At 42.0% G+C, this 13,200-nt stretch overlaps 1 protein-coding gene across 1 annotated transcript; it reads left to right on the plus strand.

Annotated features, from left to right (window-relative positions):
* Window positions 1–9,011, plus strand: LOC310939782 (bromodomain-containing protein 3-like; the record flags this gene model as incomplete). Its single annotated transcript, XM_083904621.1, has 11 exons — window positions 1–89; window positions 204–315; window positions 2,678–2,815; window positions 2,991–3,138; window positions 4,026–4,195; window positions 4,386–4,781; window positions 6,103–6,231; window positions 6,317–6,499; window positions 6,743–6,975; window positions 7,258–7,556; window positions 7,838–9,011. 11 exons carry the CDS (start codon window positions 1–3, stop codon window positions 7,954–7,956), a joined length of 2,016 nt encoding a protein of 671 aa, XP_083760747.1. The 3' UTR covers window positions 7,957–9,011.
* Between the last annotated feature and the right edge of the window lie 4,189 nt (window positions 9,012–13,200).

Genomic DNA, 13,200 nt, shown 5'->3' on the forward strand with positions numbered 1-13,200 from the left:
ATGTCGGACGCCCCAGAGGCTGCACCTCCCAGCCCTCCCCTTACCAACCCAGCCCCACCTGAGGTCACTAATCCCACCAAACCTGGCAGGTTTGTAATCGGTCACAGCCGAGCTGTGCCTTGACGCCTGGGAAATTATCAAATGAAAAATAGAATGAGCACAGCTCTGTTCTCATTTGTCATGTTGTTGTTGTTTTCTTTCAGAAAAACAAACCAGCTGCAGTACATGCAGAACGTGGTGGTGAAGACTCTGTGGAAACATCAGTTTGCCTGGCCTTTCTATCAACCCGTAGATGCCATCAAGCTCTGCCTGGCGGTATGATATTGCACAAACTTTAAACAGACGCATCAATCATTGCAGCGTTTAAGGCCCAATCTACAATTCTTGAGAGTCGCTAGTCGCTGCATCTCGGCGCACTTGTCAGACCAATAGAGAAGCTAATTCTACAGCTAACATAATGTGCTCACAAGTTCAAGACAAGATGGTCACTGCACTAAAGCCTGCTGCACACAAGAGGATTTTCAAATCTGACTTGATCTTAAATCATGGGAGACCACAGACGCTACAAACTTGGTAACTGATTTTCAATGTTAAATGGGGACATATGCAAAATCAACTTCGAAATAATTTAAATCCTTATATTTGGGACCCTGGAGGCCCTATGAGTCAGCAACGTGTGAAAAAAGATGACTCACTGATTTTTTTGTGGTCCTCCTCAGTCTAAATACAGGAGATGAAACACGCGATGTTGACTTCCACACTCATTGGGACGTCACAACCAGGGATTAAAACTAACTTTTTTCACCACCGTCCTGGAAACGTCCCGAAAAACATTTGGAACCATCCTGAATCGCCCAGAAAAACTTTTTTCCATTTTGAGTTGTTACTTACTGATAATGTAATAAAAACAAAATACATTATGTTGATAATAAATAATATTTAGTGACTGCATTTAGTGGGTTGTAGTCCCACATTTAGGGCCATGCATTGAGATTTGCATGAGGCTGTTTAGGGCTGTCAAAATTGCTCAAAAATGCCGTTTGAAATGACAGCATGACGTCAATAACAGGACGAACTAATACAACCAGACAAAACTACTTGTAAAGGAAGTTTATTTAAGTTTAAACATATTTCACAACATATTACCTACACAAAAATAAGTAAATGAACTAATGACCAAGAGCGCAGATCTCACTCACTCACTCGCGCTCTCTCTCTGCGCGTACTGGTTTAAACAAACAATGCTGAGTACTGAACAAGAGTTTTGTGCAGCAATTTAAGGGCCCAAATATGACAGGCTTCATTCAGTGATTGAAACAAATATGTCAACATTAATGAAACGTTTACATGCAATGCGGGCACGCAAAGCAGACCGCAGCGCCGCGGATGTGTTTTTCCACATTCAATATTAATTTTCACCTCAGAATGTCTGTTTTTAAAACCTATACGAATATATAGGCTGTTAAGAGTCATTGGATAGGCGAGACCTCCAGTCCGACTTCACCTGTTTCATGCAGGAGAAACCACACTCGCAGCAAGAGCTGCTCATGGGCGGGTACACTCGGACTCTTCAGCCAGAGCAACATTGTATCTGGAGTAAAGCAACACAGCACAGTGACAGCAGACCTTTGGCGACAGTATCCTCGTCTCAGCTGAGCTTGAGCGGCAACAGTATCTCAGCTCGAGCGGCGAGCAGTGAGAGAGCAGCAGTCTCTGCGTCTCACTGAACAACACGAGCACGCCAGCCATTTACCTTTTCACAAGTATTTCCCACCGACCGCGAAACTGTTCTGGTTCACAGAAAGTGTTGAAAACTTTAAGTCAAATTTAGTCATTTAAAATTCTCTTTCATCCCGTGGTCGTCCCGAGAGAGAATATTGATCATCCCGATGACAATTAATTTCCGTCCCCGGGACGACGGGACGGTGTTCATTTTAATCCCTGGTCACAACGTGCCAAATTCCTGGAATTGTTGTCTCGCGGAGCTCCGCTTTGTCCGTAAAACACGCTGGCGAGGGCAACGGTATCTGAAAACCGGAAGTCCACGAGAAGTTCTATTCTGGGCTCCACGGTGCAGCACAGAGTTCTACACAAACTTCCAGCCTCAGAGGATTTATCTGTCCAGTGGATACATGTTCTATATAATGACAATGTGCCTGCTAGAGGCTGCAAATGATCACTTTTCCAAATGCAAACTGCTGTTAGCTCCCAGTAGCCTCTGTGGCTGATGTCATTTCCTGTCCCTTAAGTTTAGTTTTACTTTACTACACACCAGGGAACTAGGTTCACTTGGAGAAATAGGGTATAATACGACTCCTATAAACAAGCAATCATACTGTTGCTATAAATCCCCAACATTATGCTTTTTCTCTTAAGTCCACTGGGCTCAGGAGGATACGGTGTTCAAATTCATCCTCGTTGCACTGTGGGCAGCTCAGTAGACTCATTCTCATTGGTTATTGTGCCCCAATCACTGTTGATTTTAAACCGGAAAGACTGATGCATCGATGAAGGCACCCACAATTGTCAGAAAGCACCGATTGACCAAAATATGGCCAGTTATCGTCTCGTGTGGGGCAGGCTTTACTGTGCGTGCGTGTGTTTGTACACAAAACAAGCTAAGCAGAATTGTGTTGTTTCCCATATTCATGCTAAACTAATCATGTCCTTATTTCAGGACTACCACAAGGTGATCAAAAACCCAATGGACATGGGAACCATAAAGAAACGTTTGGAGAACAATTATTACTGGAGCGCCAGTGAGGCCATGCAGGACTTTAACACCATGTTCACCAACTGTTACATCTACAACAAGGTAAACAAAAAAACAATGTCATGCAACATAGCACGTGTGCTCACGGCTAAGTTAAGTTTTAAAAGAACATGTATGTCATTGCAGCCACTTGGTGTAACAATTGCTGTACTGTGAAAACACCTTTTCACCTGAACCTATGTTCACTAACACCAGTTTGTGATGTTAACTTGTTTAGCCAACAGACGACATTGTGCTCATGGCTCAAGCTCTCGAGAAAATCTTCCTTCAGAAAGTCGCTCAGATGCCACAGGAAGAGGTCGCTTTGCTGCCACCAGCTCCCAAAGGAAAGAACAAGAGCAAGCAGCCAGCCACTGCCACCACAGGTAATACTGCAGGACTACTGCAGCACCATAGCCACCACTGGCAATACTGCTATATCACTGCAGTGTCAGAGCTACCATTGTTGATGCTACACTATTACTGCTGAAACGCCACCTCCTTTTACCATGAGGGTTGTGTTTCAATCTCAGTAGATTTTACCAACAAATTATGTTGACACTACACAGTACCGACTCATGTAAGCATGGTACAGAGAATTATGAAATGCTCCTCCTCAAAAACTCAGGTACAGGAGAGAAGATGCCAAGCCTACCAATTTAGATTCAAATTTGAATGGTACCCAAACTTGATTACCAGTGGTATATACTATAGTAATGCTGCAGTATAATAAAGAAGTATTATTAATGTGATAAGTGGTACTACTACTCTACTAATGTCTACTAAAGCAAAAATCAGCTATATTGCTTCATTCCAGTGCCAAGACCTTTTTGCATATCCAGATTTTAATCTAGATTCATTCATTTATTCATTCATTCATTGTCTATGACTTAATCCTCCATGAGGGCCACAGGGGAGCTGGAACCAGTCCCAGCTGTCATAGGGCAAAAGGCAGGGTACACTCTGGGCATGTTGCCAGTCAATCACAGGGCCAACACCCAGACGAACCACCATTCACACTTCAGTCAATTTCGTGCATCCAAATAACCTAATCTCTAATTCCACTCCCATTTCCAACTTTTTGGTCCTGATCTGCCATAATTTATCAATGATTATGATGACACCCTCTGTCAATGCAACTATGGTAATTGGTCAAAGTTGCAGAAAATCAAAGGTTCAACAACGGTGTCTGTAATTGGTTGAATTTGCATTCATTGTATTCCTAGAGGGACTGCGTGGTCTAACGTACTCTCTCTTGATCTGTGTCTCTCAGTGAGTCCGCAGGTGGAATCTTCAGCCTCCACTCCCCCATCCTACCCCTCCCCCTCCCCATCTCAGACACCTGTCATCTCCACCACGCCCACACCTGTCCAGGCCACACCACCTGTATCTGCTCCACAGCCCCCAGCAGCTATGATGCCATCTGCTCAGCCTGTCCTCAAGGTAAAATCTACTACATTCCACATCTTTCAGCTCTGTGTACACCAATGTCTCTTCACTGGTCTTTTCCATTACAATCTGTTTCATCTGCTTCATATTTGTCTTTCTGTATTTGTCTGTCTTCCTGTCTCCCTCTTCCTCCGCATGTGTATCTCAATGTCTTTGTCTCTTTATCCCTGTCTGTCTTTAACAGAAGAAAGGTGTGAAGAGAAAAGCAGATACCACCACTCCCACCACTTCGGCCATCTCTGCCAGTCGTGCCGACTCTCCGTCCGCACTGGACACCAAACCAGCCAAATTGGGTTCATCCCGCCGCGAGGCAGCCGCCCGCCCTGCTAAGACCCGCCGTGAGACGGGTGAGGAGGTGGCAGTGGGCGAGGTTGGAGCTGGAGGAGCAGGAGCTGGGGGGAGGAAGGCTGGTAAGCTGGGCGAGCAAATGAAACACTGCGACGCAATCCTCAAGGAGATGCTCTCAAAGAAACACGCTGCCTATGCCTGGCCCTTCTACAAGCCTGTGGATGCGGAGGCGCTGGAGCTGCACGACTACCATGACATCATCAAACATCCCATGGACCTCAGCACTGTCCGGGTAACTCACACTTGTCACACAGTACACACACTGTCATGATATCATCAAACGCAAACATTCAACCTGTAGTCAGTTAAAGATGAGCTGTTTCGTACAAATACTATGGATGCAATATAAGAACTGGATAGAGAATCATCCCGTTGGCTCTGTTCATAGCCGACTTCTGGGTTTATTTCTTGGATGTGGGGCCCATAGATTATGCACAGTCGTGTTACTCCCATAATGCCTCTCGGCTATGTGAATGATCCAAATGCATGATGGGAGTAACGCAACAGCTGCCGTGATTTAGCGACAACCACTGAGGTGTTGTCGGCCCAGGAGAGTTCTTCTCTGAAGGTGACTTGCAGAGACTTGAAGCAAGGAACTCTCTCCACAAGCCCTGCTGTGATAGTTACTGGACATAGAGTGGATTTGTTAATGGTCCTTGAGTCCAGAATTACATTTTGGTCTTTTAGGTGTTCAAGCTGGTATCACATCACAGTGATGGGCTAAAAACCTTCTCCATATGCAGCTTCACTGCTGTTTGATTCAGTGTAACACTAAAGAAGTGCAGTGTCACATGTGGTATTTGGATGTTCTCCTGAAAGTTGCAAGCTGGAGTAGTCCATGCCATACAAGTCCTGATTGAAAAAAGCCAAAAGCCGCGACTTAACAATTTCCAAGAAGGAAAAATATTAGTAATGAAAAATTGTCTGCATAGTCCAAGAAATGTTTACAATTGCCGTATTCATAACAATTAAAAAAACATAAAACTGGAACCTCTTATTCAGGTTTGCATCGATAATAAAATTAAGTGTATTTCTGTATTTCTCCAATGGCCTAATGACTACCTAATTAGAGGTGAATGTATTACCTCAAGGGGCAGCAGCAAGCAGTTAAGGAAATGTCATTGTGTGTTTTCAAACCCACCGGAATTTGCCGGGGTCATTGAATGCGTCTCATAGCTGCTCGTCACCTGCTCCTTCCGTTATGTTTTGCCTGAGAAGCGATATACTGTATACCTGTGTATCGTATCTCAATCTGTATTGCAGCTGTATTGCATAATGTCGACTTTTTACTTTGTCATGGAGCCTGTTTATGGATGACAGGAAATGTAAGGGTTACGAGGATGGCCTCACTGCACCTTTGTACAACGCCGCATTAATGTGCACAACAAGCCAGTTGAAATAAGATCACCAGTGAAAAAAACAAATGAGAAATAATAGTGCTATTTCAAGTGTGTACAGATGATGTCATGTGTACAGTTGTTTTTGGTAGAGGTGATGGTATAAAGGCCAGCATGATATCTTAACGGTTTCTTTTTTATTTAATTTTCCAACAGAAAAAGATGGACAAAGGAGAGTACACCGATCCTCAGAGTTTTGCGACTGATGTCAGGTTAATGTTCTCCAACTGTTACAAGTATAATCCTCCAGACCATGAGGTTGTGGCCATGGCCCGCAAGCTGCAGGCAAGTTCAACCTCACAACTGTACAGACCCTTGATCTGTTTAAAAACAGCAGTCGGTTAACATTGTCCTCACTCTCTCTCCTTAGGACGTGTTTGAGATGCGTTTTGCTAAGATCCCAGATGAGGGACTCGAAGCGTCGGTACCATCTACAACACCAGTGGTCAGTAAAAGCACTGCTTCTTCTGACAGCAGCAACAACTCCTCCTCAGATGAATCGTCTGACTCAGAGGAGGAGCGAGCCACGCGATTGGCTGAGCTACAGGAGCAGGTTGGTGCTGCTGAGCAATCACAGGTCAAGAACATACTGGTTTCCTTCTTTTTTAATATTCTACATTCAATTACAGTTCAGTATTTCTGTTTGCTTTCTAATTAGGTTAATTTTTCATCAACATTTTTAATCCTACATTTTAATATGATTTAAGATATCCATTACTAGAATAATTGACCAGTTGATAGTTGTTCCTAAATATTGATTAGGGTTAATAGGTACTGATTAGTAGTCTTCCACCAGTTGAAGGCGGTGCACGAGCAGTTGGCCGTCTTGTCCCAGGCTCCGGTCAGCAAGCCAAAGAAGAAGAAAGAGAAGAAAGACAAGGAGAAGAAGAAAGATAAAGACAAAGATAAAGGGAACAAAGGCAAGATAGAGGAAGAGAAGAAGCCGAAGGCTGCTGCGCAACAGCCCAAACCAGCCAACCAGAAGAAAGCACCAGCCAGGAAAGCCAACAGCACAGTGACTGCAACCAGGTATGAGTCAGTTACCCTGCTCCACTTGTAGTAAAGTATTGTTTTTAGTGACTCCGTCTGTTTGTTTGTGCTTCCACACTTGCACTTGTCAATATGAGAAACAGAGGCCGCCAGAGGCTTGTTGTGTGAATGAGGTGAAGTCTGCCATCTCTGATTGCCTTGTTTTGTTTGTTTTTTGTACAGGCTTAATTTCAGGAATAAGAACACCGCAGTAGTAAATGTCATGTACTTCTGCAAAGGTTGACGTTAAATAGAGAGCCTGAACTAAATGTGTGTTTCCAGGCAACCCAAGAAAGGCAGTAAGACGTCGGGTGGTGGCTCAGCCAACGGAGACGACGGCGAAGAATCATCCCTGCCAATGACGTACGACGAGAAGCGCCAGCTCAGCCTGGATATAAATCGGCTGCCAGGGGAGAAGCTGGGTCGGGTTGTCCACATCATCCAGTCCAGAGAGCCGTCGCTGAGGGACTCCAACCCTGACGAGATCGAGATCGACTTCGAAACCCTCAAACCCTCCACACTCCGAGAGCTGGAGCGCTATGTCAAGTCCTGTCTGCAGAAGAAGCAGAGGAAGCTACTGCGTAAGTACAGAGTTTTATAGATGTTGAGCATCACACCAGTGGCTTGAGATTGTTCAAATTTTGAGCGAATTGTGCTGGAGTTAAAATGACTCTGGTCACTGACTCATTTGTGTCTATTTGAACAGAACAAATAACACACTGGGGCTAATGCTAGAGCTAATTCCTTTCATTGTACAGTGCAATCATCAGCTTAATATGAACTTGGACCTAAAAAAAAAAACTTTTTGGGAACATCTCCTCATTGAACTCATTTCTCTTTCTCGCCATCCTTTCCCTTTTAGAGAAGGCAGCAGGAGGCGGAGCCTCAGGAGGCGGGGGTAGTCGTTTGAGCGGCAGCTCTTCTTCCTCCTCTGATGACAGCTCCTCAACAGGAACCTCCTCTTCCTCTGACACAGACTGAACACACTCAGACACACAACACACACACACAATACATGCACACACCTACATGTTACTGAACACAGAGTTTACACACACTTAAACACATTCACAGGAACTCTGTCGAAACAGTAAACACGCGCAAATACAGATTAGTCCATGTAATCTTCATCCTCAACACACACACACATACAATAGACAAAGATACGTTGAACTTCTTGTAACACACACATACATCCATATATATATATATACATATATACATATACATATATATATGTATGTGTATATATAAACCACATACGCGCCCAGACTTGGAGACTGTATGTAAATAGGCAGACCTGTTTTTTTTAGCTCCTAGTGTTGTTTTGTTTTTTTCCTTTTTTCTTCCTGGATGAATATGCAGAGAGACCGAAGAGAAGAACAAGAAAGCAACAACTCCTCAGTTGGAGAAGAAAAGGGAGGGAGATGCGCCGGACGGACAAGACGGGATGTCCGTCTGTCCAGGAGTTGTACTGATCTTCTCTGAACACTCTGAGTCTCACTGCTAAGAGAAATAAACCGTCATGGCTTTCTTCTTCTTCATCTTCTTGGACGGCCGGTGGTGACCCCTGACCATAGAAAACATTCCAGAATCATCTGTACAGCATTGTGGAGGGAAGAGGAGGAGACGTCTCAGTGGGTTTTTCCCCCCAATCATTATTTTTCAAATATTGATCAGCAGTCTCAATGACTGGAAATTTTCCCTCTTGAATTGTGTTTCTGGAGTTGAAGTGGCTGTGAGTTCAGAGCATCCTTGGAAAGCTGGATACAGAGGATGTTGAGGTCTGAGCAGCTTCTTGGTCCTCATTGAATTTAAAGTCATTTGTGTTGACTAGCAGCTGGTGAATTAAAACACATTTCTCATGTGAGCTCAAAAAGCAGGAAGCATTTTGTTTGTAGTCATCCAGCTTAGCTTGAACAAATCCTCACATGAACATGTGAAACTTGCTGCAGACGATAAACAGTTGCCAGTAATATTACCTGTGACCCCGTTATGAAGAAATTAGTGATTTATGCTACTGCTGTATGATCATTTTTATTATTGGTTAATCTGGCCATCATTTTTCTAAAATGTTTAGTTCATAAAGAATATCACAAAATGGAAGAATGTCAATGGATTTTTCCCAAACCTCAAACAGTTCTCATCAAATGTCTTGTTTTGTCCAAAAACCTCATTTATTGTCATAGAGAAGAAAAAAGAACTTATCCATGTTTTAGAAGCTGAAATCACCTAAATTGGTTTTATATAAAAATAACAAAACACAATCGAGTGTTGACTCTGTTTTTACTGATGACGATTTGCACAACTTGAAATGATGTCACACCTGATGAGCGCAGAGTTCCACTCGAGTTGCTCAGAGTGGAACGTTTGGGTCACATTGTACGTGGTGTCGTGGCTTCTTCTTTCTTTCTTTTTTTACCCACGATCTGTTTTTTAAATGTGATGGAGCATTACCAACGTTTTTTGTGAGTTGCATAGATCATCAAAAATAGTCTGACCAATGTTCAGTCTGCAACAAGTTTTACATGTGTTTGAATTTATTCAAGGAGCAAATCTGAGCTCATGATCATCTCTGGCCCAAAAGAAACCCTCTGAGACCAAACTCTGCCCTCTGCTGGTCATGAACCCACAACCCACTGTCTGCTCTGGGGTTAATACTGAGGAGGAGGAGGTCACTGGACCCAGGCCCCCCTCCTCATCCAGTGCCGGCTCTGTCAACTGAGAGTGACACAGACTATTTCTTTTTCCTTTTTAACACTACATTTTCTTTATTTCTTTCCTTTTTTTCTGGGTTGTGCGCTGAACTTGTTTGTGTCTTATAAGGTTCTCTATATAAAAAAAAAAAATGTCTTTGTACCGCTGTTAAGTTCCAACCCCCGCCAAAAATAACAACTCCCACCTCACAGACACACAAGACTCGGACTCACAACTGTCCTTAAAGTAAGGAATAGTAATTTATCGATTATTTTTTATGATTTTTAGTGTATAAAAAGAAAGACAAAGCCTCATTGAGAGCAGGAGAGACCATTATCTTCTCTGTTCAGGATGGTTTTTATTTTCCTATAAAAACTGAAGAAAAGGGAAACATTTTGAAGCAAACGATGTTTTCGATCTTGTAAAGATTGGTGTCTTGTGCAGATGAGGCTGTCGGTGTCACGTTGAACCGTGTCACTGTAGGTCACCGCAATGTTGAGCCTTTTTTTATTGGATTTTAATTTACACAAGCAGAGACCAATATATTTTTATTTCATTTGTCGTTTAGAGACCGTGAAGGGTTTTGATGATGTCATGACTCTGCTCAAGCCTTATTGGTTTATCGGAGTTGAGTAGTCTGCAAATTTCTTCTGATAAATCTTCCTTATGATTGGAACGCAGGTGTCATTTGTGCTGTGGAGTGTCCGCTTGTTTCACAGCTGCTTTTCTGTGGTCAGGACAGTTCTCTTGTGGGTCACGTGTGACCTCAGGAGGACTTGTCACTCTGCTCTGATTGGTCTGTGGGAGCGTTAACATCACCGTATTCGCGCTCATTTAATCAGATCACACTGACTTATGATGTGACGTCTGCTCTCTCTTACATATCACCTGTCACCTGAGCTACAGTGTGAGGTGACGGGTGAACAGAATCACTGGTTTTCAGCCTCTGTTTCCATTGAACACATTCATTTCTCATCAGTACACCCAACGGTCCAGCTGAGTCGCTGCATCACTGAAACTGGAAACACTTTTTGTTCAGTTTTTAGTCAAAGTGAAGAGAAGCGTGGTGAGCAGGGAGAGGCCAGGTGATTTGACCTCTTGAAACCCCTTCACTGGGAGTCGAGGTCTCGAGTCACACGGCTTGTTAATGGTTTGACCTGTTGGTATATTCATGTGTGATAAATAGCTGGTTCAGGTTTTCTACCCTTTTCCACCTTTGTGCGACTGTAACGAAATAGTGAATGACAAAATATTAACATTGCACTGTACAAATATGAAGCCAAAATATCCCAGATCCAGATGCTGCCATATGTCTTCGGTCTCAGCTGTCAGTCATGACGTCTCAGTTTGTTTTTAAACCATCAATTACTAATTGGAATGAAATTGATCAGAAACATGAACACAACAGTCAGCCACCAGGGGGTGGCGGTCCAGATAGTTTCACCCTCACTATTGTGTTTTCCATCTTTATTTCCAGTCACAGTTTGATCTCATTTCAAGCTAAATCACTTTTTCATATTTCCTGTGTGGAGCTGCTCAGCTGTCATGACGATGGTTTCGTTTACCATGTGATCTAAGAGCGAAGATTTGAAACTAATCTGTTTGTTTGGAGAAAAAAAAAGTTTGTGTTTTTACTTTGGACATTTTGCTGATTAATAAATCAACCTAAAACAATCAGTAATTATTGACATACATGCATACATTGTCCTGGTAAGACAGACAGACAGGTGGACAGTTTGTTGCCACAGTAGCCCTCCTCTGTTTAAGTTGATGGTCGAGCTTTGATGATGCTAATAGTTAATTTTTGTACTTTATTAAGAAAAAGGAAAAAAAGTGATTTCATGTATTTGCATGCACTCCGGCCGTACGTTCTTTCTTCCATACGTTTGAGCACTGTATAGTAGTTGTATAGTAGCTGTCCAAGGTTTAGATCAAACTCCGCTCAATAGACATGCCGAGAAAGAGAGGGGACAAACCGACAAAAACCAACAAGTGAATCATTTGATGTAATTAATGATATGGGATCCTTATTTTCTGAGTTCCTTTGTTTTCATAAATAAACACATAAACTGACAAGGACTTGACTCTTTTTCTCACACACACGCAGAGTAGGTTTTACTGATATCTAGTGGTAAAGTTGTGTGTTTGCCCTGTGGTGTCCCCTGCCTTTCCCCCAATGTCAACTGGGATTGTGTCCAGCTCCTATGGAGGATAAAGTGGTAGAAAATAAGTGAGTGGGTTAGTAATCCATCTGAGTTATAGACTACAAATACTACTGTATGCACGAGGGCTGCATCGTGTGGTTATGTTCATTATTGATGAATCTGTCATCTATTAACTTGGTTACGTGACGGCGTTGTTGCGTCAATAAAATGTCAGAAATCTATGGAAAAAAAAACGTTTCTTTGAATAACTTTTCCCTAAAACTGAGTTTACTTTCATAGTGGAGTAAAACAAAAACATTCACAACTAAGACTTTAAAGAAGAAAGAAAAAACTGGAGTGATGAAGAATTATTAACTGAGACAAAATAGTAGGCAATTAAAAAAGTAAGCAAATTGAGTATGAATTAATTGTTGCAGCCTAGGTATAGACACATGTATAGAAACATGGTAGACTGGAGAAGGATCTGCCCCTAATGTTTTTAATGATGCTTTCAAAAGTAACTACACACTAATTACCAATTTCAGATCATGAACACATATTTTATAAATCCTACACACTGGAACTTTAGCCCTGCTTACATGTGACAACTGTCAGACAAAACAGATGTGACTTAAAGATTTTTTTATTATGTTCAACACTAAAAAAATAAAATGTACATTAGATAACGTGCTACAACCTCTATATAATACTGTTTTACATCATGAGCTTTGAATTCATACAGTGACATTATAAATAATCAACTACATTAGATTAATTAAAAAATGTATTATCTAATTTATTCAGTTTAAAGTAAAATGTCTATATTTATTTTCATTTATTTTTAAACCTGTAAACAGGTGGACTCAAATGTCATGGTGGCGTCTCAGAACATGTTTGTGGCCTCATTGTGAAGATAAGATAATTGTTAAGATTCTTTCAGATCAACATACAAGAGTCTGGGAAAAAGTGAGTAGAAGAGGCTGTGTGTTGATTCTGCTTCTGTTTGGTACCATTTTGGAGGAGTCATTTTGTGAAACACCACTTATTCAACATGTACTGAATGGAGAAAAGAGCTTAAATTAAAAATCATCAGCTTGAATTTGTGGCTGCTGACACCAATGTTTCACATATGTACCTAATGGAATCTGTTGAGAAACAAATGTCTCAGACCCAACGTGTAAACACGTTTGGACTTCCAGGAGTGACACAACAAAAGTTGAAAACATCTGCATGTAAAACATTTTCTTCTGGAAACACCTGTGAAGTTACAAAACTAAAATACTGACACTATAAATACATTTAAAATACACTAAAAATGACATGGAGTTCAGTATGAGTAAAATCCAGCCATGTGTAATAAGTCAGTTTTGGTTCCATTTGTGGT

This window comes from Microchirus variegatus (genome assembly GCF_963457635.1).
Source record: "Microchirus variegatus genome assembly, chromosome: 18".
Taxonomy (NCBI): Eukaryota; Metazoa; Chordata; class Actinopteri; order Pleuronectiformes; family Soleidae; genus Microchirus; species Microchirus variegatus.